This window comes from Fusarium sambucinum, chromosome I (genome assembly GCF_050947815.1).
Source record: "Fusarium sambucinum isolate potato_lamoka chromosome I, whole genome shotgun sequence".
Taxonomy (NCBI): Eukaryota; Fungi; Ascomycota; class Sordariomycetes; order Hypocreales; family Nectriaceae; genus Fusarium; species Fusarium sambucinum.
The window spans coordinates 958866-986434 of NC_139294.1; the positions used below are offsets into that span (position 1 = coordinate 958866).

The 27569-nt window shown below is 47.5% G+C and overlaps 12 protein-coding genes across 12 annotated transcripts; 6 read left to right on the forward strand and 6 right to left on the reverse strand.

Annotated features, from left to right (window-relative positions):
- Nucleotides 1–814: 814 nt before the first annotated feature.
- FSST1_003053 (uncharacterized protein) lies at nt 815–2090 on the forward strand (the record flags this gene model as incomplete). Its single annotated transcript, XM_083229098.1, has 3 exons — nt 815–1016; nt 1074–1667; nt 1726–2090. The coding sequence occupies 3 exons, from the start codon at nt 815–817 to the stop codon at nt 2088–2090; spliced, it is 1161 nt and encodes a 386-aa protein (XP_083086483.1).
- A 485-nt stretch (nt 2091–2575) lies between these two features.
- Nucleotides 2576–3323, forward strand: FSST1_003054 (uncharacterized protein; the record flags this gene model as incomplete). Its single annotated transcript, XM_083229099.1, has 2 exons — nt 2576–3215; nt 3265–3323. The coding sequence occupies 2 exons, from the start codon at nt 2576–2578 to the stop codon at nt 3321–3323; spliced, it is 699 nt and encodes a 232-aa protein (XP_083086484.1).
- A 938-nt stretch (nt 3324–4261) lies between these two features.
- Nucleotides 4262–5610, forward strand: FSST1_003055 (uncharacterized protein; the record flags this gene model as incomplete). The annotated part of the gene is made up of 2 exons (XM_083229100.1): nt 4262–5012; nt 5075–5610. 2 exons carry the CDS (start codon nt 4262–4264, stop codon nt 5608–5610), a joined length of 1287 nt encoding a protein of 428 aa, XP_083086485.1.
- Nucleotides 5611–6553: 943 nt separating this feature from the next.
- FSST1_003056 (uncharacterized protein) lies at nt 6554–9505 on the forward strand (the record flags this gene model as incomplete). Its single annotated transcript, XM_083229101.1, has 2 exons — nt 6554–9415; nt 9467–9505. 2 exons carry the CDS (start codon nt 6554–6556, stop codon nt 9503–9505), a joined length of 2901 nt encoding a protein of 966 aa, XP_083086486.1.
- A 1579-nt stretch (nt 9506–11084) lies between these two features.
- On the forward strand, nt 11085–11390 carry FSST1_003057 (uncharacterized protein; the record flags this gene model as incomplete). Its single annotated transcript, XM_083229102.1, has 2 exons — nt 11085–11237; nt 11292–11390. 2 exons carry the CDS (start codon nt 11085–11087, stop codon nt 11388–11390), a joined length of 252 nt encoding a protein of 83 aa, XP_083086487.1.
- A 466-nt stretch (nt 11391–11856) lies between these two features.
- Nucleotides 11857–13741, reverse strand: FSST1_003058 (Metallo-dependent phosphatase-like protein; the record flags this gene model as incomplete). The annotated part of the gene is made up of 2 exons (XM_083229103.1): nt 11857–13519; nt 13566–13741. 2 exons carry the CDS (start codon nt 13739–13741, stop codon nt 11857–11859), a joined length of 1839 nt encoding a protein of 612 aa, XP_083086488.1.
- Nucleotides 13742–16537: 2796 nt separating this feature from the next.
- Nucleotides 16538–17743, forward strand: FSST1_003059 (uncharacterized protein; the record flags this gene model as incomplete). Its single annotated transcript, XM_083229105.1, has 1 exon — nt 16538–17743. The coding sequence occupies one exon, from the start codon at nt 16538–16540 to the stop codon at nt 17741–17743; it is 1206 nt and encodes a 401-aa protein (XP_083086489.1).
- Nucleotides 17744–18110: 367 nt separating this feature from the next.
- Nucleotides 18111–19230, reverse strand: FSST1_003060 (uncharacterized protein; the record flags this gene model as incomplete). The annotated part of the gene is made up of 2 exons (XM_083229106.1): nt 18111–18478; nt 18528–19230. 2 exons carry the CDS (start codon nt 19228–19230, stop codon nt 18111–18113), a joined length of 1071 nt encoding a protein of 356 aa, XP_083086490.1.
- Nucleotides 19231–19744: 514 nt separating this feature from the next.
- FSST1_003061 (uncharacterized protein) lies at nt 19745–20831 on the reverse strand (the record flags this gene model as incomplete). Its single annotated transcript, XM_083229107.1, has 2 exons — nt 19745–20749; nt 20796–20831. The coding sequence occupies 2 exons, from the start codon at nt 20829–20831 to the stop codon at nt 19745–19747; spliced, it is 1041 nt and encodes a 346-aa protein (XP_083086491.1).
- A 455-nt stretch (nt 20832–21286) lies between these two features.
- On the reverse strand, nt 21287–22426 carry FSST1_003062 (uncharacterized protein; the record flags this gene model as incomplete). Its single annotated transcript, XM_083229108.1, has 2 exons — nt 21287–21669; nt 21724–22426. The coding sequence occupies 2 exons, from the start codon at nt 22424–22426 to the stop codon at nt 21287–21289; spliced, it is 1086 nt and encodes a 361-aa protein (XP_083086492.1).
- A 601-nt stretch (nt 22427–23027) lies between these two features.
- Nucleotides 23028–25666, reverse strand: FSST1_003063 (uncharacterized protein; the record flags this gene model as incomplete). Its single annotated transcript, XM_083229109.1, has 4 exons — nt 23028–24710; nt 24761–25503; nt 25552–25600; nt 25655–25666. The coding sequence occupies 4 exons, from the start codon at nt 25664–25666 to the stop codon at nt 23028–23030; spliced, it is 2487 nt and encodes an 828-aa protein (XP_083086493.1).
- A 712-nt stretch (nt 25667–26378) lies between these two features.
- Nucleotides 26379–26930, reverse strand: FSST1_003064 (LYR motif-containing protein; the record flags this gene model as incomplete). Its single annotated transcript, XM_083229110.1, has 4 exons — nt 26379–26432; nt 26483–26545; nt 26603–26767; nt 26877–26930. The coding sequence occupies 4 exons, from the start codon at nt 26928–26930 to the stop codon at nt 26379–26381; spliced, it is 336 nt and encodes a 111-aa protein (XP_083086494.1).
- Between the last annotated feature and the right edge of the window lie 639 nt (nt 26931–27569).

The following is a 27569-nucleotide window of genomic DNA, read 5'->3' on the forward strand; positions in this document are numbered from 1 at the left end:
AGTTACGGGGCGAAGTTTCAACACCCAAAGGTTTGTATACGGGTTTGAGAGATTTGCCTTCAGATTTTATCATGTTTTCTTGTATCCCAAGTTAGTAGGATACCGCTTTGCTATGAATATATTACCTTAATGAATCAAGACACATTTCGAAATTGGAGCATACCCAACGCCTGCATGTTCTTATGTTCTAGATGAACCTCAAGCAGCAGAATACCGAAGGATATTTATTACCGTCTAAAGCTTTAGGTCAAAAGTCTAAAGCCTGAGATTAAAAATGGAAAACGGTTTGCCAGTCCGTTCATTCTCGAGATCTGCTTTGCCATTGATTCAGAGCTACTTTAGTAGGTAGGTATGCAGTGATTCAATGCTACTCGAAACTACGAAGCTTTTTACCTTGTGCTTCCCTTTTCTTTCCTTTCTTAAATTTGCACGCCTTCACTCTTTTTACAACTGAACCATTTATTCTTCTCAAGCACATCATCATTGGGGAGAAGGGCATCTCGAGATCCTCTTCTTGAGTAAGAAGACGAAACAGAGGATCAATCTCGCAATACGCAGGCTTCGAATGCAATGGCCAAGGAGCTGGGCCCTTTGGCCGGGGAAGTAGGCAAAGGCTGATGGGCTAAGACTTTGACAGTGTCTGCCAGCTGCCAAATGCGAAATTGAGCTTGAAGCCCGAACCGCGTTTCATTTCTTTCTCCGCTCCACGCTTTTCTTCATTTTCTTTCTTTCTTCCTTCTTCAACTCGTTGTTTTCTATCGCGTTCCTTCCCAAGCGCCGAAACCAGCAGCACCTACCTCGTGCCGTCGACCTCATGAGCTTGACAACGCACAATATCGACCCCAACGGGGATCTGGTTGTCGTGTTGAAGAAGCCGAACACGACTAATGTGATCCCTGAAGTCTTCCGTCGTACTAAAGCCAAGCTAGGAGAAAAGGAACCTACGTTCGCGCCTGATACCACGGACGTGAAAAGTCCTTTGATGCCTTCTGGACTCCCCAACAATGCAGCTATCGGTAACGTCATCTTTCTTGACAAATGTGAAATTTTACTAACGTCTACTCTGTATGTAGCCGGAGAATCCGACGAGATACGATTTCGAGTATCATCTCCACATCTGAAACTGGCTTCAGTTGTCTTCAAGAAAATGCTCGACGGCCCCTGGAAAGAAGGCGATTCTGTCAACTCTCAACCCGCTTCCGAGACTGAAGACCAGATGGATTTGGCGGGTAGTGGCTCGCCAGATTCTCCTGTTGACTCTACTCCTGATTCACCTTCTCCCAGCCAGGCAGCTTCTGACACGCCCGGAAACTGGGAAATAACAACCACTGGATGGCATGCCCATGCGCTGTTGATGGTCTTGCACATAATTCACGGCCAGTTCCATAAGGTTCCTCACTCGGTTAGCTTGGAGTTCTTCACCCACGTTGCTGTCATTGCCAACTATTACCAATGCACCGAGGCGGTATCTTTCACTTCAAAGCTTTGGCGTCTAGCAAATAACACGGTCCCAACACACTATGGGAGGGGAGCCATCATGTGGCTATCCATAGCTTGGGTCTTCTCCTGGCCTATAACGTTCACTCAATTGGCGACCCTTGCGGTACAAGATGGTCTAGTTCTGACTGATGTCACCACTGGCGATCTTCCAATCGCTTCAATTCTTGGTAAGCAAAACAAATTCAAAGATTTTCCCTGTTAACCCCTACCTGACTGTGATGTTAGAAAATCTGGAAGCCCAAAGAAAGAGCTCAATTACCCGCTTCATCATCGCACTGGCCGAACTGGAGAAAGAGTTGACAAATGGCAAGGTGGGTTGTAACAAGAAATGCAGATCAATGATGATCGGGTCATTGATCCTAGAGAAGCAGAACTATCCCGATTTGAGACTCAAGAAGAAAATTGTCTTCAAGAAAGTGTCTCTGTCCGAACTCATTGCCGCGGTAGACGCATTCAGTTCAATCGAGTGGATCGACCCAGCTTCGAGTTCTCACCCTCATCAATGCAACCTAACGAAGTTCATGGAACCAATCATCAAGAACATTCAAGATGAGATAAAGCTACTCAAGCTCTCGGATTTCAAGAATTAGGTACCTACTCAGAGATAAGACTCGTGCCTGGGGCACTCGGAGGAAACATAGGTCTCGGTACTCTGATCTTTTGTATGTATGTATGAGTATAACGATTGATACAAACCCATGAAAACATTAAGAACTTCTACTGTCAAACATAAATGTGACATGTCTTGTCCCAATCTAAGTATCTTTCTAGCTATTTGTTATTAACCCTTATCGTGCCAGACCATCATGCGCATTTCACCTGCTTTCAACAAACCTTGACCAGCAAACTCACCTACCGTCTTCCACTTTTCCAATCACCTCTAAGTGCAAGACAAACAAGAACACTCGTGAAGTTTCTGGCCTCGATTGTCACAAGATGTCTTCACAGTCCATCACAGATAGCGCATATAATGGAAGTGAACGGTAGCTGTCTCTACTACAATAAAACAGTTCCGATCCTTCTGAGATCTCATCTTCAATCTTCTGATATCAGTAATCTCGACATCAATTTCACCATGAATATCATCAGGCATGATATTGACCCGTACGGGGATCTATCGATCGTCCTCAAGCACCCAAATACACTGAACTTGATGCCGGATCTACCCACCGAATATGAGTCCTTTTGCCCGCCTCCTCCTTATGACGGGTGGATTATCAATGACCCATCTAACAACGAAGAATTTGAGGTTGAGTTTAGAGTCTCTTCATTACATATGATCCGCTCTTCCACGTTCTTTAAGAAGATGTTGGGGGGGCCATGGAAAGAGGCTGTGGAGGCAACCGCTTCTTCTCATCTTCGCAGAGTATCTGCGACTGACTGGAACTATGAGGCCCTCATGATCGTCCTCAATATTATTCACAAACGCAACCGTAACAACGATGTACCACATGACGTTAACACTTTCCTACTCGCACATATAGCTGTCATCGTGGACTACTACCAGTGCGAGAAATATACACATATAAAGGCAGCTATACGGCAATGGGCACAAAATGGCAAACTTCATCGATCCGGGTATGTCGTGGAGTTGTATATTTCACTTGTTTTCTCATGGCACTCTTCCGTCAACAGCATGACCACTCGTGTCTTGCGGAATAATCCTGACTTGACGTTGATCAATGTCAACGACCTGCCAATGGCAGAACTACTCAGTCAGTTCACAGCCTCGAACTTCAGGATTCTTACTAAAAGCTTCTACAGAGACGATTGAAAAGAAGAGACAAGCGATCATGTCTGAACGGCCGTTCGGACTACCATAACGAATGTCATCCATTGATACGTTTGAGGCTGTCTTGGACTTCCATAATGAGCGGTTCGCTAATTAGATGCTCAATTTGCGAGTTGTTTGTCCGAATTCACCTCGCAGCACCTTTTCGCGAGAGATACTACAACTACATCCGTAGTATCACTACACTGGTCCGCGCGGCTGTCAACAGGGCTTCTTTCCAACTTTTAATGGGCATGAGGGAGGAAGATTATTAATATCTCATGACCAAATTGCAGATAGCATCCCTTTGACACATAAAACTCGACGGTTGCTTTCCGGTCGAGGGATTGCCATTGATAGTATAAGACTTGATCGTAGCATTACGGTGTTTTCTTCTGACTCTTCAAGATATTAGAAATGTTAGCGCTGGAAGCATGAGAGACGGGATTATTGGGTTGTTCTATGTTATCTATACTAGACTTCGGACTGTTTTTTTATGTATCCCAAATCTTGCATCGCGATCTATACCTGCCTGGACTTGGATTAGTGTTTGCCTACGCATTGACTAACGATTAGACAATATAGCGTATTTGTTGTCACTTTATGATGCCTTGGCCTGTCAATCACAAAGTGATTTCCGATAACATGTTTGACTAGGAGTGACAATAAGTTTGGTCCCCGCAGCTAGGTTATTGTGAGATATGCAACCGTTAACATGGTTGATTTGGCAGTGACAAAGGTGTTGGCTCATTTCTAACAACCAGAAACAAACAATCTTTCTCGCCTACTTAACAGACGGATTCCCCAGTCTCATCACTCTTTTCTCTCTCTTGAGGACAACAACATATATAACATAACCCCTTCTTGTCCCCGGCCCTTATAAGGTATAACGCCAACGACCACCAGGCAAGAAAGTAAGTCATTGTGAAGTGAAAACTTGCATTGTTCATCATTTACACCCTAAATTACAAGTATTAATCTTCCATCCAGATGCTGTCCATCACGTATGAGATAGATCCGGGGGGTGACATTGAGTTGGTATTAAACAAGCCCAACAACCAGAAGATAGTCCCGGTTCTCCGTTTCACCCAAGATGTCTCTGATCCTGACAACACGGAGTCCGATGACACAATACTACTCAACGACGAAGAACTCAGCGACGAAGAACTCAACGACCCAAGTTTCGACAACCCACCATGTGACGGTAGATACAGCGTCTTTAAAGAGCTCTATCCCGCCGATGAAACATATGTTTCACCCGTCGACAGCGAAGTTCGCATGCGAGTCTCATCGCGCCATCTCATTCTTGCCTCCCAAACTTTCAAAGCCATGCTCGAAGGGCCTTGGAGTGAGGGAGCTTCGTCTTCTCAGTCTGTCCGACAGATCAACACATCTGAATGGGATGCCATGGCTTTTGCTATCGTTTTGGATATCATTCACGGGCGTCATCGGGGAATACCAGAAGACATGACCCTTGGACTTGTGACCCGCATTGCAACTATCGTCGACTATTATGGCTTTCATGAAGCTCTGTACGTCTATCGCAAGAGCTGGCTCAGTGAGAACTTGGAGGTCAAGGCCCCAACAGACGAGCTATCTGATGCGTCACTGTTGTGTCTGTATGCTGCGTGGGTGTTTTCGGATAAAGTGACTATGTCAAGCATGGCCCGTCTTGTGTTGCTATATAGCGAAGGCCTGGCGCAGATAAACACGTCCGACCTTCCTATTGGAGGTATTTTAGGTAAGAGGTTAAGGTCCATGCCGAGTTACTGATGTATCAACAATTCTGACACCACCGCGCAGACGTTATCGAAGGCCAACGACAATATCTTATCACGGAATCTCTTCAGCTTTTAGATGCTCTGGTAGAGCAGCTGCTCGAAGAGAAAGGGTGTCCCGTAGAGCAGGATTCCCAGTGTACCGCACTGACGCTTGGAGTTTTGTTGCGTTCACGACACGAAATCCCGGTTTTAAGTATACCTCCAGAACAACCTCACAACGGATACAGCGTCAACTTTGTTCTGCGTGCGATTGCAGATATTGAGGAACCGAAGGAACTGCACTCAAAGAACATCAAATCTCGCATTTCCAAACGGATCACGCCCCCATGTTCTATCAAGGGAAGATTGGCGGGGAGTATTGAGAGCATTCAGTCGGAAATTTGGTCTCTTTGTATGAGAGACACCCTGGAGAAAACCCTCAAGGGGGAGACAAGTGATAGGGTGTATTACAACGGTATAGATTTGGAGGTCTTGAGAGCTCGTTGTCTGGATGTCCTCAGAAGACCTCTTGTCACGGGAATAGATGTTCTAGATGACATTCAGTTAAGGAGAGTATGAAACCTGATGATTAACTATCCAAGCATCAGTTCTTGACAGATCTAACCTTCCAAGTATACCACATTAAGTACTTCAGAATTCCTCGGTGACAAACTTGCATGGATAACTACACAGGTGCTGAAGGACTGGCACTCTTCGGTCCGAGATTTTTATTTTGAAGCGGAATTTGTAGAGATCGAAGGCAGATTAGACGAGAGAAATTCAGGTAGCGTGTACTAAGCTTATACAAAGTCATGATTGAAGCCAAAGATGGAGGATCAAAGTTTCTAGTTCTAGATTTGGAGTCAAGGGATGGCCTCAAGATGTAAGGTACACAAATAAACATCTTAAGAAGCCTGACCTAAATAGCATAAACAGTACTAATAATTTCGTCTCTTGTGTTCCCGGCGACCAATTTTCCTGGAATCTTAGGACGGATGTTGGTGAGCCCACGTATATATAAATCTCTCAGTCGGTTAGATGGATAAGAGTACTGACGCCATATACAATTCAGCTCTATCAAATATGATTCTTTTATTCACAATGAACATTCCTATCAATTTACTGTAATATCATCAATCTATTTGTATTTTTGAGACTTTCGATTATTTCATGGAGAAAGAGATGCCTTGAAACAATTGACTTTCCGCAATAAATCGATATCATAGGGCCACAAGGCCGTGCTTTCAAGATTTTAACAAAACTCCACATCAGAGTAAAGCTTTATGAAATAAAAAAACAATAGCGGACTCTTTTTTCTTCCTTATACGATAAAACCACCAGGGAAATGGATCATCAATCTAGTTATATGCTGCTCGAAGATCAAGTTTGGAGACTGACTTACCCTAAGCTCATCCGATGACTAAGCATTGCGCAACGAACAGATAGCCCGCCATGATGCAACACCCAGCTCTGAAGCTACCCCCAAGCGTGAAGCCGCATAAACGCCTTCAACAAAACCACAATGCGGCTCTCACTCCAGCCATTGCTCCTTCTGGCGCTGTCGTCCCTCGGCGCTGCAGTCTTCCAGGACGAAGTCGGCCAAATCGATTTCCACCACGCGCTCGTCGGCGTCCCCCAAGTCGAGACCACCTTCTTCCATCGACCACGAAAGACAGATAAGGCGAGCCTCCTTTACACACTCAGCGACGTCGGTATTATCGGTGCTGTGAACCCCAGCAACGGAGCAGTTGTCTGGCGTCAACAGATTGCGGACGATATCACCAATGGTGGCGGTTTCTTGCGCGCTGCTGAGGGCGAGCACTGGGTTGCTGCGGCGTATGGTTCTCGGGTGCAAGCTTGGGATGCGCTGACAGGTCGTAACGTATGGCACAACGAGTTCAAGGGCGAGGTTAAGGATCTTGAGATCCTCGAGTTGACCGAGAGCTCTAGAAAGGATGTTCTGGTTCTGTACGATGAGGACGGCACCACAGTTCTACGACGTCTACATGGTACTCTGGGTCAGGTCGTTTGGGAGTTCCGAGAGGTCGCCCACAACATCCCCCTCCAGGTCTCTACCGATATCTCCAAGATCTACGTTGTCAGCCTTCACGGAACACCCGCTTCTTACAGCCTCAAGGTTACTGCGCTCGACACCCTTACCGGAGGACGACTGGATGACTTTGCCATTGGCACCAAGGGCGATGTCCATGGACCCAAGGACGTCATGTTTGTTGGCGGCAACTCTGCTGCTCCTATCCTCGCCTGGACCGATAGCACCCTTACCAAGCTCAAGGTCAACGTTCTAGGCAGTAAGACAACTCAGGACCTCCAGTTGCCCACCGATGCTGTCTCTGTCGTTATTCACGCCCCTCATCTCACCCAGTCGCAGCCTCACTTCTTGGTTCACACTCGAACCAAGACTGGAAACAAGGCCGAAGTTTACCACACCGACTTGAAGAACAGCAAGGTCTCCAAGGCCTACGAATTGCCTCACCTTTCCGGCCCAGGCGCCTTTTCCACCAGCTCCGACGGAGCCAACGTTTACTTTGCTCGCGTGACTGAGGATGAGACTTTGGTTGTCTCGTCTGAATCTCACGCTGTTCTGGCTCGCTGGGCTATCAAGCCTGTTGGTGACATCGAGGCTGTCCATGCTGTTGCTGAGGTTATCAAGAAGGCTGGTACTGAAGGATTTGCTATTCGAGCTGCTGCTGTTACTAAGTCTGACGACTGGGTCATGGTCCGCAACGGCGAGGTTGACTGGAAGCGTCCCGAAGGTCTCTCTGCTGCCGTCGCTGCCGTCTGGGCCGATGTTCCCGGTACTGAAAACCTGGCCAAGGTCTTGGAGGAAGAGGCTCACACCAACCCTGTCCAGGCCTACATCCACCGTGTCATCCGTCATATCGATGACCTCCAGTACCTTCCTGAATACCTTGCATCTCTCCCCGAGCGCTTCATTGCCAGCGTCTCTGGTGGTGAGACTGTCAGCAAGAAGGAGGGTCTGCACCGAGATACCTTTGGCTTTAACAAGCTTATTGTTCTTGCAACCCGCCGCGGTCGCATGTACGGTCTGAGCACTGAGCACGAGGGCCAGGTTGTCTGGTCCAGGTCTGTCCTTCCCCAAGTCCCTGGTGAGACCCTCGATGTCAAGGGTATTTACGCCAAGGATGAGGGTGTTGTTACACTGCGTGGTGCCAAGGGCGAGTACGTTGCTATCAAGAGTGACACAGGCGATGTCGTCGAGGTTATGCCCGCAGGATCTCTTCCTCGTGTATCCAGCACCGTCGTTGTCGACAGCCCCGCTGGTAACTGGCTGCTTCCTATCGGTGCCAACGGAGAAATTGGACCCGTCCCAGCTGGTTTCACTCCTAGCCAAACCATTGTTGTCCGAGGTGAAGGAGAGACTCTCAAGGGTCTCAAGTTTGTTGAATCAGACAACAAGGTTTCTCAGGAGGAGATATGGCAGCTGCAGCTCTTCCGCGGTCAGAAGATTGTCGAGATTGCTAAGCCTGATTCTCACGACCCTGTCGCTTCTATTGGTCGCGTTCTGGCCGATCGCCGTGTCAGCTACAAGTACCTCAACCCCAACACGATTGTGGTTGCTGCTATTGACGAGGCTTCTTCCTCCTTGTCCGTTCAGCTGGTTGACACCATCTCAGGTCAAGTCCTGGTGTCTCAGTCTTATGCTGGCGTCGACTCTACTAAGCCCATCTCTTGCACTATGGCTGAGAACTGGTACGCCTGTACTTTCTTCGGACAGTACATTCTTGAGGACGGAACCAAGCGATCCATTCAAGGCAACCAGATTGTCATTACCGACCTCTATGAATCTTCCTCTCCCAACGACCGTGGTCCTCTGGGTGATGCCGAGACCTTTTCTCCTCTAAAGCCCGTCGATTCTCCAGGTGGACCTGCTCTTCCTTGGGCTGAGTCGCAAGCTTACGTTTTGTCTCAGCCACTCGACTCTCTGTCGGTGACACAAACTAGACAAGGTATTGCTAACCGCCAAGTTCTTGCCTACCTTCCCGAAGCCCACTCCATCGCCGGCTTGAATCGCCAGGTTCTCGACGCCCGACGACCCGTTGGCCGCGATTCAACCCCAGCTGAGAAGGAAGCCGAAGGTCTTGTCCAATACACACCAGCTATTGAGATCGATCCCCGATCAATCATCTCTCATCAGCGCAACGTTTTGGGTGTGAAGAACATCCTCGCCACACCAGTCATTGTGGAGAGCACAAGTCTGATTGTAGCCTACGGTGTGGATGTCTTTGGAACACGACTTGCTCCCAGCGGCATGTTTGACATTTTGGGAGATGGATTTAACAAGTCTACTCTCATTTTGACTGTAGTATCGCTGCTGGGCGGTGTACTGTTCCTTTCACCAATGGTAAGAATACCCTTTCGCATTCGCATGAGACACATTGCTAACCTCGTTTAGGTGAGGAGAAAACAAATCAACAGGGGCTGGGAGTCTTAGACAAGATGAAAAGAGAGGGTATGTCATATTAGGAGCTAATTACTAGACCCGGCCGACACGAAGCCAATGGGAATAGCTATAGGATATAGGGTTATGAAGCTGTAAATGGAAATAAAATACTGTATTTTCTCTGACGCCATTGGTTGTGTGTGTTTCCGTCGGCGGATGGAAGTGTTAGCCTTCAAATGTAACGATCCAAACAGCCCTCCTCCAAATAAATGGAAAGCCACGTGCTCATAGCCAACGCCCGAGATCGGGGTCTCCGCGTTTCCCGTTGGGCGGAGTAAATAACGGGCTTGGCGCCACGGACGTCGTGGGGCTGAACCCGGAGTGTCAAGACGGAGATTTCTTGCTTACGGTGCAGTAAGCAGCATGGATTCAAGCCTCGTATCACTGCTGATCAGGCCTGCATATGGACATGAGTTTACATCGTATAACCATACTTAAGATAATAGGACTTTTTCCAAGTAAGGGTGGGGAGATGACAGACGGACTTTTGGCAAAGTGTCAGCAGTTTACATCAAGTTATGCTATACGCTGAGAATAATATACCTTGCGCATGAACAGTTCAAAGTCCTGTTATGTGTAACCGACATCACGACACAGAAGCATGATTCTATTCCAGATACATTGAAAGATATTTGGAGTCAATCTGTCTGGTGAATAAGAATTCATGATTTTTCCAGGGTGTTGGGGAACACGAGAGAGGCGTTCTGGCGACGAATAAGCTGCGAGGAGAACATGATGTGACAGGAATGTTGCTTTTTGCGGGGTAATGGGCTGAATCAATCAACTCGAGGATTTATTTTTAGGATTTGATGATTTAGATCTTCTTGAAGAGCGGTGGGAATGTACTATTTGAGTTGAATGTCATGTCTGCTTGTAGTAATAATACCTATGAGTATCTGACAGTGATGTCAACAGTGTAATCTACTTCCAATATTGAGAGATATGGTATTGATACAAGTAATAAAGTACTCGTACGAAAAGCATTCAATAGTGACACCACATCTGTAGGGCTGGCAGTTTCGATCGTGTGACTATTCTAGTACTGTCGTGTAAGTGGCTTGCTTCTCAACCTAGCCAACGTAAAGTGCCATATCCCGATCCCGTTTAGCTTCACCCTCCATCAAAGTCAACGTTGCAAGCGAATCCGATCAAGCAGCTTTACTTCGTGTGCAAGAACAAGTTAGAAGAATGGAAAGTGGCATAGTCACAAGCCTCGTATAGGCACAGCTGGACGAACTAGTCAAGTCTCCCATTGGCAGACGGCAAAGAAAAGAACGAAAATAGTATCATACACACATTCCAGGACTAAAGCCGACTTCCGGACAAGCAACGGAAGTCGACGCCTCTAGAAATGTCAGCTCGTGTAAGTGAGACCTCATGAGCATCCATCTTCACAAGAATAGAAACAAGTAGGACTCAAATCAAGTATATAAACCAGTCCCTCACGTCCTAAATCACTTTTCATTCTCATCATCCTCATCAACAACAAGCATCTTCTACTTCCTACTACCTTCGCTACAAACACTCGCTTCAAAACACACTCTCCAAACAAAAACTACCAACCGCAAACATGAAGTTCACCGCTGTCGCCATCGCTGCCTTCGTTTCTATGGCCGCTGCTTCTCCTCTTGATGCTGCTACTAGCGGCTGCAAGCCTGGTACCTACTCTTGCACTCCCGACAAGACTGGCTGGCAGATCTGCGATGTCACCGGCAGATACGTGGTAAGTCATCAACACTCCCATTCCTCCCTAAGTATGTCTCTAACATTATCAAAGGCTGCTGGAGCTTGTCCTCCCAAGACTTCTTGCGTCTTCTACAAGAAGAGCGCCAGCCCCTACTGTGTCCCTCCCGGCTTCAAGTTCCCCCAGAACTAAGCAGTCTCTTCCGATGAGATAGCCATGGGAGTGGACTCTCGATAACAACTTCTATCTCTGCGACATTTGGGTTCGAACCTTTGCATTTGGTCTTTTTTATATACTTGTTTTCATGCACACTGCATGAGGTCCTTTCCTTAGAAATGTTTGATAGATACATGGCACATATACAGAAACAGCATGTGGGGGTTCAAGATCGTATATAGTTACTCAGCATAGCATCTTCAATCTACTGCATTGCCCCTTTACTTGGTTCGAGCTGCCTGAGAGACACTGATTGCCCTTTCATCATTCTGCAATAATAGCATAATGGCATTCACTTTAAAAACCCTTTGAGTAACGAGAGTAAAGATGAGAATACAAGTATGTTCAATCTATTGTCATATGCTATCCAAGTGCCGAAACTATGCTGTCCCTACAAAAACGCCATGGGGTTGCGTCCAAAATTCAACTAGTCGCATGCAACCTAACACTCACCTTGCCAGTTCTTACTGATCCAGTCGGACATGTAATACGTAAAAGAACCCTCAATATAACGCTCAACGTGAGCATCACTGTAATCACCCGCTCCTGCAAGCCTGAGGGCAGGGATAATCCATGGCTGAATAAAGTCAAGGAACACAAAGTCAACCGTCTCTGGCTCGCCATCCTTGGGCATGTTAATCTCAGCCTGGACACAGTTGGGCTGCTCGTACACCTTGACTGGCTCGTGAATAGTATCGTCGCCGTCGGTGCCGATATCATCTGTGGTGGTATATCCAGCAGTCAAATCAGGTTTATCGAAGAAACTCCTGAGTTCGAGACGGCGCTCTTCTTCATCGATCTTGTTCGCCTCAAACTGAGCCTTCATGGCGGGTGCGGGAAAAGCTTGTTCGGGCATGGCCATATACTTGACATCAAGGCCGTTCTCGGCAAAGATCCTTCCAGCGCTGTTGAGAAGTTCAATGACCTTGGAAGCAGCCTTGTATGGAACGTCGGGAATGTATTTAAATCCACTGGTAAAGGGGCACACAGCATAAGTGCTATCACGGGTAAACCCACCCTTGAAAATGTCAAATCGGATACCACCAGTATTGAAGATAGCCAGCCTCGACTTGTCCTTGCGGTCCTTGCGGGTGATGACATCGGGCAAGACGTGATTCGAGATCCAATGGTAAATGCTATCCTCGTCAGTGTGCTTAGCTCGATGCATCCACAACGTCTTCGGAGCACAGCCGAACTTGTAGTCAAGTTGGAGGGCCTTGCGGGCGCGAGTGATCATCTTGCTGACTCTCTTTCCATTCTCAGTGGGGAATGTCGTTTCGTTGAGACCAGTGTGATAGTGTAGGCCGTAGAGGTTGTTGTCGATGTATCGGCGAGTAAAGGTAGCAGAAGCAGCCGCCTCGACTTCATTGGTGCTGCCTTTCTGGATGTCTTTCTGAATACCGTCGATTGACATCCACCCAATAGTTTCGAAATAGCGACCGCTGGCTATAGCCAAAGCATTTGAGTCATACTGGACAGTATCGCGAACATGCGCATGGCCACCGAAGATGGCGATGGGAATGTGCCAATTTTGTTTGCGAATGGCAGTGTAGATAACCTTGAACTCTTCCATGCGAAGACCAACATGGCCAATCACGACGAAGAGATCAGGCTTCTCTCGAATCGCTTCCTGGAACCACTCCTCCTTGATAGTGTCCTCCACGGGCTGAACAACAGTGTTGTTAGCATTTCCAGTAAAATCGAAGAGAAAGCCGAACGCCACAATGTCGAGGCCCTGGTTCTTTGTCTTGAACTTCTTGTAACGCGGTGCTTGTGGAACGCGATCGCCGGTTTCGAAACTGATGTAGTCGAGGTTAGATGCGAGGTAGCTGTTCTTATAGTTGGGAACAGTGGTATTGTGTTCCATATCGGCCGAGTAGGCTTTGTAAAGCTCATGATTGCCAGTAGACATGATGTCGACATCGGCTTCGGCGTAGATATCATATTGGAAGAGGCCCTTGGGGGTTGAGGCGTCGTATAGTCCGTTGCCTTCAATACGATCGCCGGTATCGATGACTAGTAGGTCGGCTCCCTTCTTGTCGGCTTCGTCGCGCATGTGCTTGGTGAAGGAGATGTAGTCACCCCAATCGGCAGAATATTGAGGTCTGAACAGTCAGCTATGGCTTGTGATGGGACAGATGAAGAACATACTCTTGTAAGTGGCCGCCAATCCAGCCATGCGTATCCGTTGTGTGGATAAAGTTAATCTGACCCCAAGTAAGGTCTCTCATGGGACCTGGTACAGGTGCAGGAGCTCCAGGTTGCGAAGCATGAGCTACAGCGACCAGCGCTGAGCCAGCAGCAAGTGTTTTACTCCGGAGAATCATATTGAGTAGTGAGACAGTGGAGAGACTGATGATGTCGCACAAGAGGATGAATCCGCCTTGTGTTGATGGAGATGAAGAAGAAAGAAGAGTGACCGCCGAGTTCGGGTCGACGGGAAGTATGATAAGGTAGCTTCACGCTAGCATGACGTTGTAGGGGACCCTGAGGGACAACAGGGCTGTGTGAGTGATGATTGGATGAAATGGCCGATTTGCTTGCTTATCAAAGCAGATCTAACCAATGGGAAGTCTGAGAACTTTCCCCGCAAGGGGTCATGCATCAACGATAGCGCATGCTTCAGCGGACCACGAGGACGCGCATTCATCATGAAGCATGACCCGTGACACGATATGTAAGAAACAGTACTGAATAGACCGCCATCTGTTATGAGGAAGTAGTTGAAGATGGAAAGGGGAGCAGTAGGTTGATAGAGATCATGGAGCTAGTTGTCTTACTCATGATGACTCTCCAACATACCAGACATGAGGAACTATAGCAGTCATCCTAGATGTTGTTGCCATGTATTGATCTCTTATAGCTTTCTGACAAGATAGCGAGCCCATAGGGACAGGCAGATCAACACTGGAAGTGTTGGTAGTCAAACGTCAGACTTTTCGCTTCTCTATGCCTTTTACACCGCAAACTTATAAGTCGATTTCCCCAAACTCCCCCGAATTGCGGCTCAACTCATACATTCCCATCTTGGCATGATAATGCGAGACCGCTGGCTGCAGGCGATAATAGGTTGAAGCTCTGTAGAAGTGGATCTCTGTTCGCCGGTACGAAATACGAGATGCAGCCGGGATCTCCACTTTCGGCCGCTGTGCCTCCCCGGTTCCCGGTATATAAACGGGCTTAAAGGCGGACTTGAGTGAGTATCAAGGTGTCTTCAAGTGACGTTTCGCTCCCTTCATCACTTTTATATCTTTTCCACAAGAAAACAGACTATTAAATACGGTATAGGAGTAGCCCATCATCAGAGCTACTTGTGTCAACAAGACAGATACCGGGACTCGGAGAACTCCGGTAGCAACAAATTGGAGTAAGTTGGTCACCATCAGATTGACCACAACAAGCAATTGCTAACAAAATAAAGCAAATAATTTCAACATGGAAACCGCGTCAAAGAGACTCAACATTCACTCAGAAAAAGACTCTCAAGATCTTTTACTCCGGAACATCAGGGCATTGCCAGAGCGAGAGCCACTACCGCCCAGTACAATGATCTCGTCAACACAACTACCACTCATGTCTCGTATGTGGTATTTGACCCAAGAAAGTGACAAACGGTTAATTTGAACCAGGGAGAGATTCAGAAACAAATAGTGCGACAAGAAATAACGTCTGGATTGCAAGGACAGTACGAGCTGCCATGGCTAGTGTTTTGTCTAAGTCATGATCCATCGTTGTATCGCTTGTATGTACAACGGGAGCTAAAGAGTACGGATAATGTTAATTTCATGTGCAGATATTTATATAGACAATCAGCATTGAGAGCAGCAATCCGAGAAAACAACATTAAAAGGTCTTTAGTGTAACTGTGACAAAGTGCATCACGATGAATGGGATAGTTTCGGCCAATTTGTTGGTTACCCCCACGTGGTTATCCACTAGTCGCCATCCTCTTCGTCTTCCCTTGTGAGCCCAGACTTTTGGTGACCCTCCTTCAGGTGAGATATTGGACGCCACAATAGCTTTGATTTTCAGCTGAGATCGAATGTTTTACTCTTCTTTTATCACTTGATCTTGTTTATTTTTGCTTTCAACATTGAATCTTTTGTTCATTGCTGTTAGGAGTAGTTGATGTAAGTATTCATCTCCGTTCAACATTCCCTCCTCAGTGGAACTACTCCCTGTGAGCACTGTAACATCCCCTGTTGATAAAATATGACTAGTGGGTAGCAGAAAAGTTAGCCTCCCAAGTTACGGTATAAAAATAAGTAGTCTAAAGAATATGAACTAAGGAGCATAAAGTGACCTACTAATTTCGTCTCTTATAATTCCACCCGTCAACTTTTCTTGTACCCTGATGTATGACAGGGGAGCTTTGACCTCCCTCCCGGCAGCGGCCGCGGCGAACTCCCCTCCCCGACCCGCTGGCACAAGCCGCCACCAAGGATTAAAGAAGCACCATCTCGAGGACGTTTGACCAGTCCTGGTAAAGCACCGCTCCTTGGCTCCCGATAGATCATGGATACTTTTAGACTCTGATCCAATAAGACGCCATACTGGTCTGATTCTGGGTTAGATCCGTTAAAAAGCTTGGGAAAGAAGAGAAGAAAAAAATCATTCACATGATAGACCCGATCAGTTGGGACAGGGTTTTGGCGCAAAAAGGATAAGATGAGCCTGGCCCTCGTTCTAGTTTTAGTTTCTTTTTCTTTTATCTCGTTGAAAGTTGACTCTAACAGATCGTCGCTGCTTCAAAACGGTGTCTCCGTTGTCGATCACCCAACTTAATCGCCTCCGACAAACCTTTTCGCGACCGACTTGAAATACCCCACGGCACCTCAGCTCATGTTGATCTTTTTCACAACGACTTCCTTCGACATATACTTTTCGGCGCATTGTTACATGTGCCGTGTCTGTTCATAAGAACACAGCGAGCGACTTTGAGTCTTTGCGCTTGCTGCATCTGGAGACGATAGAAAGACTTCATCTACTACAAGAGAATATTACTCTATACAACATCAATTAGTTTGCTACAGGTTTACGAGGTATGTTTCGATACACTACACAAACTCAATTGATCGACGACTAACATCGCCAGATAATCCCTACGATACCCTTGAATAAACATGTCTGCTCAACAACCCATCGCTGTAGGCGACTCCAAAGGCCCAACCGCCGACGCCGTCCAAACCTCCTCAGCTTCTGCGACCACCAACCAAGATGTCGCCGTCAGCCAGGGCATCCACACCCTCGAGGTCAAGTCTGTCCACTGGTACAGCTACCTGACTACTGTCGACTTCTGGGTCGTCCTTGCTCTCGGCCAGGTCCTCGCCCTATGCATCACCGCGACCAACACCTTTACCAGCTTCCTCGCCGAGGCGGGCACCAACATCCCCGCCTTCCAGACCGTCTTCAACTACATCCTTATGTTCCTCATCTACACCCCCGTATTCCTCTACAAGGATGGTATTAGCGGCTGGTGGAAGGTCGCTGTCAAGGATGGCTGGAAGTATCTGATCATGGCATTCCTGGACGTTGAGGGCAACTACTTTACTGTTTTGGCCTACCGATACACCAACGTCTTGTCCGCCCAGCTCATCAACTTCTGGGCCATCGTCTGTGTCGTGGTCATTTCTTTCTTCCTTCTCAAGGTCCGCTACAGAGTTTTCCAGATCATTGGTATCTTGGTCTGCTGTGGTGGTATGGGTATCTTGATTGGCAGCGACCACATCACCGGTTCCAATGGTGGTAACGGTCTTGACATGGTCAAGGGTGACTTGTTCGCTCTCCTCGGTGCTACCCTCTACGGTACCACCAATGTTTTTGAGGAGTGGCTCGTTTCCCGAGCTCACTTGTACCACGTCCTGTCCTTCCTGGGCCTGTTTGGTATGTGTATCAACGGTGTCCAGGCCGCCATCTTTGACCGTGAGTCTTTCGATAACGCTACCTGGAACGGTAAGGTTATCGGCTGGATCGTCGGTTACACTCTGTGCCTGAACCTGTTCTATATCCTTGTTCCCATTATGCTGCGCATGGGAAGTGCGGCTTTCCTCAACATTTCGTTGTTGACTGCCAACTTCTGGGGTGTCATTATCGGTATCCGGGTCTTTGGTTACACTATTCACTTCCTTTACCCCATTGCCTTTGTTCTTATCATCATTGGTCAGCTTGTCTACTTTGTTACTGGTAGCATGCTCAGTGATTCCAAGAAGCCCTGGCTTGGCGATAACCAGGAGGGTGGTGTTTTGGGCTTCGGTACTGCCAAGCTCAAGGCTCTTAACGCTGCTCGCAAGGCTCAGATTGAGTCCGAGACTGGCAACAACGAGTCTTAGGTTCGAATGATTGTATGATCGGTGGATATCCGGTTCTGGATTACTTTTGCTAAAATACCCTGGATAGTCAAAGTTTTGCAGACGGTGCTACGGGAGGAGGATGACGAGAAATAAGTTGATGATTAATACAAATACATAATTTATCCAATGCACTTCCAAGAACCATGAGAGACGAAATTAGTGCACTCTGAATCACGAACATTATATACTCTAATTCACAGATATCCTATACTCTGATTCATAAATATCCTAGATATCCTATACTCTGATTTACAATCTTGCAGATGGCGCTATAGGCGGATAACGAGGAAGTAGCTTAATTAATATAACTATATAATCCTTTCTAAAAACCGATTCATCTCTTAGCCTATCTTCGCGAGCATAAAAACCATTTTAAACGGTAGGTTGAAATATCTTTCTCAATTCCGTCAAGGGTAGTCTTCAGTCGCGATTTGATGGTGCATGAGCAGGAGGATTTGCCGTAATACCCGAAATGTTCCGACGACTTGGCTATTTCCGCGACGATGCCAGAAACGCTGTACCCATTGTATGGAGCGTCGGGTATACCAAACATCCAGAGCTTGTGGTTTGTTCGCATCAAGTTCCCAAGCATCATGATGGGACAGTTGCTGTTGCCCCTGGGGCAGCTTGTTTCTCCTAAAAGGGTTTGGCGGAGTCTTTCCAGAGCAGTTATGAGTCTATCAATAAGCTCCTGCCTTGTGACATCAATCTTTTCTACTCTGTGTCAGTACCATAAGCACAACAATCCCGCAGCACAACGTACCAAGAATCGGGCCAAGGGGAAGATCTCTTGATGATATGTCTGAGATATCCTGGGTCTTACTCAGGATGATTCGAGACATAGCATTCATCAAATCTTGCGAGGAGAAGACCCAAGAGACGAAAAGCCACATAAGGCTGCTTTTGCAAAGGGTTGTAGGTTTTTTGTAGTTCTTGCAAAGATTTTCCATCCATACGTAGGAGGTATGTCTTAGGCATTGGTGACAATCATAATAGTCAACTACGGAAGCGATCCGACACAGAAGTCCGATGTTGATTGCTTCTGGAATGCCATTATAACGCCCATGGATAGCATCCAGTACAACTGTAAATGCAGCAGGGTCCCAGCCACTGGCCTTAATCTGAGCAGGACCAGACTGGGAGTTAAAGGCGAGATTCTCACTCCATGGTCCTCCTAACATGACACGGAATGTACGGGAGGCGAGAATCAGGTGCCGGGAGGATACGCGCATCCGAACCTCAACCTTGGTTTCATCACCAGGATCTGCGTCATCATCGTCGAAGACACCGCAGTACGGGTTATCGAAATGTGAATCAGTATGGCCGTCATAGGTCGGGTCACGACGTTCGCCTTGGAGGGGGAACTGCCGATTGATGCGCGGTATGATCGCCTGTGCGTTGATGGTGCCTTTTAAAACGATCTCAGCATCGCCGCCTGGGTCAATGTCGTAGGCGATCGGCTTCATGACTAAATGCCAGGTTAGATTATCGGACAGTCGACCTAGGACCTAGTCCAAAGTAGCATGAACTGACTCACCTGTTTCGCCTCTTTTGTGCTGATGCTGCGATGTGATGAGACGAAGAAGAAAGAGAATGATGGGTGAAGAAGGAAGTTTTTTTTTTATTGGGGGAGGAGAAGGTGAAGTGCTGGGCAGTGAATGTTGTTTTTTATCTGTTTATTTGTTGATGTGCAGCTGGCTGGCACTGCTCTGTCACTGCCAACTTGGCTCAGATACCTCAGGCTACAACTGATCTTAACGGTAGATATGATGAACAAATGATTGTACTCTTGGATACTGCCGGGAACTCTGACTTGGGTGGCTAGCATGTAATAGAAACGATGGCCGAAGAGTATGGTCTGAAAAGCACAAACTATCCTACCAATTTCGCCTCTTGTGCCTCACACAACCCAGGGGGAGAGGTGACTATCAAGTTTTCGATTCTCATTGTCTACTAGGTATATAAAATTCACCGTGGTGTTCATACTCTTGCTGAAACACTACTCCTGCTTGTAGCAAGGGACTGCACCATCTTTGCTTTCTTCCTCCCCGGCATCGCATAACGACCATGCATACGAAAACCTCGAGCATGTGCGTTACTCAACCCTAGCAGCGCCGCACTCGCAAGCAACAATCCAATAAGCACAATAGCACCCGCCTGCGTCATGTTTCCTCCCAAAGCAGCAGACATGTACACCATAAGTTTAGCCACTGCTTCAAGGTAGCCCTCGAGTACCGACTGTGCACGTAACCAAGCGTGCGTAACGATGGCTTGTAGATCTGCATCCGGGCCTCGAAGTTGCACGCTATGTCCCCCGCCGAGGTCGATGCGATACTCTGTCATGATCAAGCTCTCAGGGGGAGGTTCTGAATGTGTCATGCGTTGTTTTATCGCCCATATGTTGAGGATGCGTGAGATTATCAGCGTGAGCATTATAGCAAGCCCCCACCAATCTTCCAGAATAACCATGAAGGATATAGATGATAGTGTTATGATGGGACTGCCGAGGTAGAGAAGATGACTGAGCCAGTCAACATCCGAAAGCGAAGCCCAATCATCATGATCCCCATCATCATCTTCCTCTTCATCGGCGATTTTCTTCTTTTCAAGCACTTTTCCAATAAACTTGACCACATCCAACGGCGTATCTATCCCCACGTTTAAAGTGATGCTGTCCTCACCATCTTTACATAAACTCTTGAGATAACTCGCCGTCATTGTATTCTTTACGGCATATTGCATTTCGCCGAGAGCTTGTGTGGATAGAGCCATTAAGCCGACTGGAGCTTCACGTTCGAGATCGTTGCATGCTTGTTGGTAGTGTAAACCTGGGGCGAGGACGAAAGCATCTACCCAAGAGGCCCCGCCGGTGAGAGCTGTTCTGCGGGAAATTGTGCGGAGGTCGGCTAGGACGAGAAGACCGCTTGCGGAGAGGGTTATGCTTGGGATGGGAGTGTCGGTCCATGATGGGATGAGAGATCGGGCCTGTTTGGTGTAAGTGGGTAATAGTAAGAAGTGAGGCGAAACGGACCTCCATATCAAGTACCAGCTGCTGGGCATCAATCATCTCAAGGAACAGACAAAGGTTCCTGGAGACAATAATAGTATATTACTGAGGCAGTGGCTTATATACAATCTCATCATGCCCTTCTTGGTAGATTCTGAAGATGGCATTCCTTCAATCTCCATCCGCATGACCACTACATGAGAACTCATCCCGAGACGGGATTTTGATCTGAAACAAATAAAGTTCCGATCAAACCTTGGTTTTTATCATTCTTTATATTCTCAACGTGTAAACCCAAGGTTTTAATACATATTGGATTGTGAGACATGGAGTTGTGTTAGTGGCACGCGATCTGTTATTACGCGTGGGGTGGTCTCATGATAGGAACTCGCGCGCAAACTCACAAAGGACATCTCTTCTCTGAATTACAAACATTCTACAATCTGAATCACAAACATTCTACACTCTGAATCACAGAAACTAACTTGAACACTTTGGGGGCAATAAGGTTTGTCTTAAGGCTTAGTCAAATCGTATCCATCGATGTCTTTCGCAATTTCCTCGCCAACATACTTCAGTCGCCAAGCAATGGTACATGTGCAAGGCTTGTATTTGTAAAGGCCATCACGGCCCTTCTCTCTGTCCGGTTGTGATGAAGGGAAAGCATCGCTTGCCAAGATGAATGATGCGAGGCTGTAGCCACTATATGGAGCGGCGGGAGGTGGGTTAAGAAGACGGAGCTTTTGTTGTTCCCGTATCAAAATACCAAGCATCGTGGCGGAACAGTAGGGGTTCTTAGCTATAGGGCAGCCTTCCTCTTCTGAGAGTGTCTTACAGAGAGCATTCAAACCGTCCATGAATCTTCTCATACACTGCTGTCTCTTGGTATCAATTTTGTCTGTGCTGTGTCAGTGCTGTATTCATAATGGGTGTGTTTGGGATCATAACGAACCGAGAATATGACCGATAGGAAGATCCTCAAGATGAATGAATGAGAGGCCCGTGACTCTCAGAAGGAGGATCCGGGATATATGAGACATTATATTCCGCTCTGAAAACACCCAGGAGATGTAGAGCCATACGAAGGTACTCTTGCAATATTGCTCAGGCAATTGGTATGATTCGCAAACCCCGGTTATCCATATATCGCTGATAGGCTGAAGGTTTTCGTGACAGGCATAATAGTCGATTATAGTAGCGATCCGGGCCAGTAGTCCTGGGTTTATATCCTCTGGGATATCTTTATAACGCCCATGGATAGCGTCCATTACAATTGCCAGCGCGGCGGCGTCCCAATCGGTAGTTTTGATCTGAACAGGACCAGACCGAGAGTGAGAGGCCTGGGAGAGATTCTCACTCCATGGTCCCTCCAGCATGGTGCGGAACGTACATGAGGCGAGAATCAAGTGTCGCGAGGACACACGCATCCGAACTTCGGTAGTCTGATACTCAGCATCTTGTTGAATGTTGTTGAAGACGGCATAACGTCCAACAAGGGTCGGGTTTTGCAAGACAAAATCGCCGTCATACCTGGGTACATTGTAGTAATCCCACCCCGGGGATGTGATAATTGGCACGATCTTTTGTTTGTTTGGGTGTTCCAGCACAAGCTCAATATCGCCGCCAGGGTCGATTTCGTACGTGATTATTGCCATCTCTGATGAGGCATAGCTGGGAGGAAGGTAGGTCGAATGAAATCCAGTACTGGTTTGTTGGTAGGTCCAAGTAGTTTGTTGGTTGGTGAAAATATTAGATTAGCCCTAGGTAGTAGATGTCAATAAGAGAGTGCTGATGTGTTCGTCTCCTCTGCTCTCAGTTCCTATTCTCTTGTTGCGCGACAGCTGCGTGCCAGTGTCAGTGAACAGTGAATAGCAGCAGGCTTAGTGGATAACAAAAAAACATCAACATCCAAGCTTCAGGCTGCCTATAAAAAACAAACAGTGCAAGGGCTTAGTCTAGATCGCCTAAACTATTAGCTTACCAATTTCATCTCTTATGGTTCTTGTAGCTAATCTTTAGGTAACCATTGGGGCAGACTCTGGGCTTGGTTAGAATTGTATTATGTATTCACTTTGGCCACTTGCAATGCAATACTCTGAATAGACATGATTTGTATTCCCTGTTGTCCATGTAATCATTAGAGCCAATTAGCCCTGAAAATAACCGTATTATACAAACTCCATCTCTTGTTGACGTTGCCCAGAACCCGATAACCAATCAGGGCAGCGAATAGACACCTCTTCCAAGAACATCATTCTAAGCAGTATCGGTATCCTTCTTTATTTCTTCATCCTTCTTTTCCTCTTCCATCTCCATTGGCTCCGGCACTGTGGGAGCCTCCACAGCAGGAGCTTCAAGGACAGGATCACTAGGCTTCTCCTCCTTAGTAACCATAGGCTCATCGACTGGCACTTCTGGAACCTCTGATAGTATTGTGGTTGGCTCAGGGGTTACCTCAGCTTTTGGTTCTGTGGGTGCATCTGTAGGTGCCTCGACAGTTGGCTGGACCTCAGTCTCAGCAACAGGCTCAGGCCCAGACTCAGGGGCAGGTACCTCGACAGGTGCCTCGGCGGGCTTTTCAACGGGCTCGGCAACGGGTTCAGCAACGGTTTCGACAGGAGGTTCAATGTCCATCTCTGCGGGAGCTTCAGATGCGGGCTTTTCCACTGGCGCGGGCACCGGTGGAGTTGGTATATCTTCCTTCATACCCTCTATATCTGCATGCTCTTGATCAAGCTTATCCATCAAGCTGGCAATCATATCAGGGGATTCTCCCTCGACAACTTCTTCAACAACGGGAGGGATGGACTCCTCCTTGATCTCTGGTTGAGGCGGCGTTGGTGACTTGGCCTTTTCTACAACAGACTCTTGCAGGGTAGTTTCAGCAGGTGGCTCTGCTGGAGGCTCGATAACTGAGGGAGGAGCAGTCGGGACATCAGGAACGTCGGAGACAGGTGCAGTGATTGAAGCTGAATCGTCGGGCCTGATGCTATCTTCTGTCAAGCCTGTGTCCTTTTGTTCCAATTGCGGTCTTGATGGGAGAGCTTCTTCGCCAGGCAGAATGTCAAAGGGAAGCTTAGCATCGCTTCCAGGGGCGGAATGTCCTTGTCCGCCAGAGCTTCCCGGAGGTGAAGCGGCGATATTACCAACTTCTTCGGGTGGAGGAGGCAGCAATGCTTCATTATCGGTTGGTTCCATCATAGGAATATCGCGATCGGTCGCAGCTTCAGGGGCCTCTCCGACAACAGTTGATGGCGGCTCGGCCACAGTTGACTCGGCAGGTTCAGCTCCAGGTCCTACTACTGGCGGTTGTTCAACTCCAAAGGCAGCATTCACAGCCGTTTTCAGAATATGCTCTTCATCAACTCCCGACGCATGAGGTTCGTTGTCATTAACAGGGGGTTCCAAAGATGCCTCTTTAAGGTTTTCCTCGGTCAGTTGAGGCTCCTTAGTTTCATCAATGTCTGCAAAAGGGGCATGAAGCGACTCCTGCAGCATCTGCTCTGTGTCCTCTTTTGTAGGCGAAGGCATGACAACGTTCTTGAGAGGACTACCTTCAACTCTTGATTCTTCAGGTGTGAGTGTAGGTGGTGCGAGATTTGCAGCGCTTTCTTGTGCAGGTTCAAAAGAATCGTTTTGCATAACAACGTCAGTGTCGTCATTCGCAGGGACAGCAGGAAGTTCAGCTGGAGCAGGCTCAGGGGCAGGCGGCGGGGCGGGAGCGGACTCAGTAGTCGTTGTGGGTGCCGCGTCTGTCATTTCGTGATCTTGCTGCTTGTTGTTTTCACCGCCCGCTTGGCTGGCCGGAGCTGGTGTTCCGTCTCCCTCTTCACCTTCATCGCCTTCGTCATCTTCTCCATCTTCATCGTCATCATCATCATCTGCATCAACCATTGAACTGTCCCGATTGGCCGAGTCTTCGCGCTCTTGTTTAATAGCCTATGAAAAGTTAGTAACAGGGTAGAACAGATCTGCAGATCCCAACGTACAGCTTCTGTGGGGTTCTCAGGCTTGACGGGAGCAGCAGGGGTGGCACCATCTGCAGTTCCAGCGGGTGCCGCGATAGGAGCTCCAGCTTCAGGTAGAGGGTTCTTGATCTTCTTCTTTCCGCGACCAGGACCAGCCTTAGTCTTTCTCTTGGGAGGTGGAGGCCTTCGTCGGTTGGGAACAGGTGTCGTAGCAAGAGGCTCTAAGCCAGCAGAAGGCGCAGGTTCGATTCTAGTAGAAACGATTTCGCCTTGAACCTTTTGACCCTCGCCCAGGGTGACCTCCTCTGTATATGGGTTTCCAGCGGCGTCGATTCTCCTAATAGTCGCTCTTGTAACCGTTGGTCCCTGGACCTTCTCTTCAACTGTTCGACTGGCGATTGTCACGGTATTCTTTTGTCGCTTTGCGAGGTGCGACACACCAGAGCTATCGACGTTTCGTGGCAACTGCTTCCAGACCTTGACACTGAATCCTCTGGCGCCCGTATCTTCATCCTTCTTCTCGGGCTTCTCAGGCGCTGCATCAGCGTCACCCTCCTCCTCTTCCGCTGGCGCAGGCCTCTTATACAATCGTCCGGATCGCGCGGCAGCAAGTAGTTCCTGAGTATGTGTTGGGAGTAGACCCGAGTCCTTTGGCATGCCATGGGGTAGATCGATCGACCAGATATCGTTTTGTTGAGTTTGTTCTTGCTGTTGCGGCGGCACAACATTTGTCCATTCTTGTCGCCATTGTCGCACGGGCAAACCTTTGAAATGTCAATACGCGTCGTCGGACGAACTCAAAATCATCATACCTTCAAAATCGTCATGCTCGGCGTAACCAGCTCTATTGGCGCGACGCGTCTAGTTAGGTTTAGTGATGCATTGCATGCGCCAGGGAAGTAAACGGGGACTCACTCCAGGCGCCATTGCTACTGCAAGACGGAATCGACTCGTATACTATCTATGATAATGACCAAAAACCAATGCTATACTCGAATTCGATTGATATGCTTGCGACGTTGTAGAATATACAGTTCGAGAATTAGTTGTACGAGGCTGAGTCGCGATTCGCGATGGCTGTCAAATGTCATTGTTGGTTGACCAATTGAATTCGCCGTTCCCCGCTGACGTAATACACTTTAGAAGAATCTTGAGTCAACGACCGTTGAAGTACAAATGAAGGTTACTGAGAGTATTATTTTTCTTGTACATGATTTAAAGCTGTTGTAGAAGCCCGTGCTATTATTCATGTCAAGCTTTTTGAGCGTTCCTGGGATGCACCAGTATGCATCTTCATGTATCCTTTCCACTGCATCGGCAAACCACATAAACCAGCAGAATCAATGGACAAGACGATTGAAAGGCGAAATGGAGTCAGGGTTGAGATTCTTCGTCTAATGTTCGAGCCCTGGTACGCTCCCTCCAACCTGAAGGTACTCCTCATGGCTCGTTGACGCCTTTGATCCTTGGTATCTGATACATATACATTATCCCCCAAACCCATACTACTGTACACTCGAGTTGTCTCTTTTATATTTTATCCAGTCGTTTCAAAATTCGTGACGGTGAATCATCTTTAGTCGTAACTGGAAAAACGCAATTAGTAATGCAACTGTGGCGATAGCTTCGTTTTTCCTGCTTACCCCTGCTCCTTCTGTCTGAGAATCTCTTGGTTGTTGCCCGTCTGCTTGCCCTGCTTGAAGTTAGGATACCAGTAATATGCCTTCTGTGAATGTGACCTACCGAGATACCACCCTCAACGACTAACCGGTCGATTTGGTAGAACTGGCTGATGACTGTTTGTCGCTGCTCAATGTCAGCATTTCGCCCATGTTTTGACACACGCATGTATCCTCCACACACCTTCAAGCCCTGAAGCTCCTTAATTCCGTGCTGTACCAACTCCTGCACCTTTCGGCTATCTTGCTCGCCCTGGTGCTCTCGGAAAGCATCTCTCGTCCGTCGCTTCGCATACTCGCGGAAGTTGTACGCAGAGAACTGCGAACCTTGCCGTAATAATTGGCGGTACTGCGCAAAAAAAGAGTCGTTAGCCATGATCAAAATAATTTATTGAGGTGCATTATCATCCCTGCAAAGGGCGGCAATTCCCTCTGCTGCGCGCGGGGAGGGAACTCACGAGTGATCGAACTTGCTGCGACATGTCGCCTTTAATTGTGCTAGCGACAGACATTTGGTTTGTGTGTTGTAAATTTGAGGGGGATATCGACTACAAAAAGTAGATTGGCGACGGCGATGATGCAAGGCATTTGGACTTGGACTGCGAGCTCGGTGTTAGTCGGCGCGGAGAAATTTGCCGCTCCGGCCGGCTTTTCCGGGGAAGAGATTTCGTACTGTGCCTCACACTCGTTTTAGAGTGGGAAATACAGTGCGTGAGTTTGACATCAATCGGTATCATCCTCCGTGATATCGGGAATTTCAACAATGTGATAAGATATGATATATAGATATCAGGGAGATCTTTCTTATGGTTCTATATTTCTCACCAAGATCGAAATTGTTGTTAGAATGTTTTCAGCATTTGCTCCTCGTCTCGTTCAATTGTCTTAGCAAGCATGTGAATGGTATAAGTATGAGTCCAGTTTGTATATATCACAAGTGTCATAACATCTTGCCTATCGTATAATCATGTCTACCGTGTATTATGATCGTTAGTATTAGAATATGCTCTAGCATCTACAATGAGCACTACAGATACTTGATAGAGAGCCTCCGGGCTTGTCTCGAGTTCCAACTACCCTATAGACGTAGAAGCGTGTCGTTGAGAACACATACTATCAGCCATAAGACACATGCAAGTCATAATCAGAGA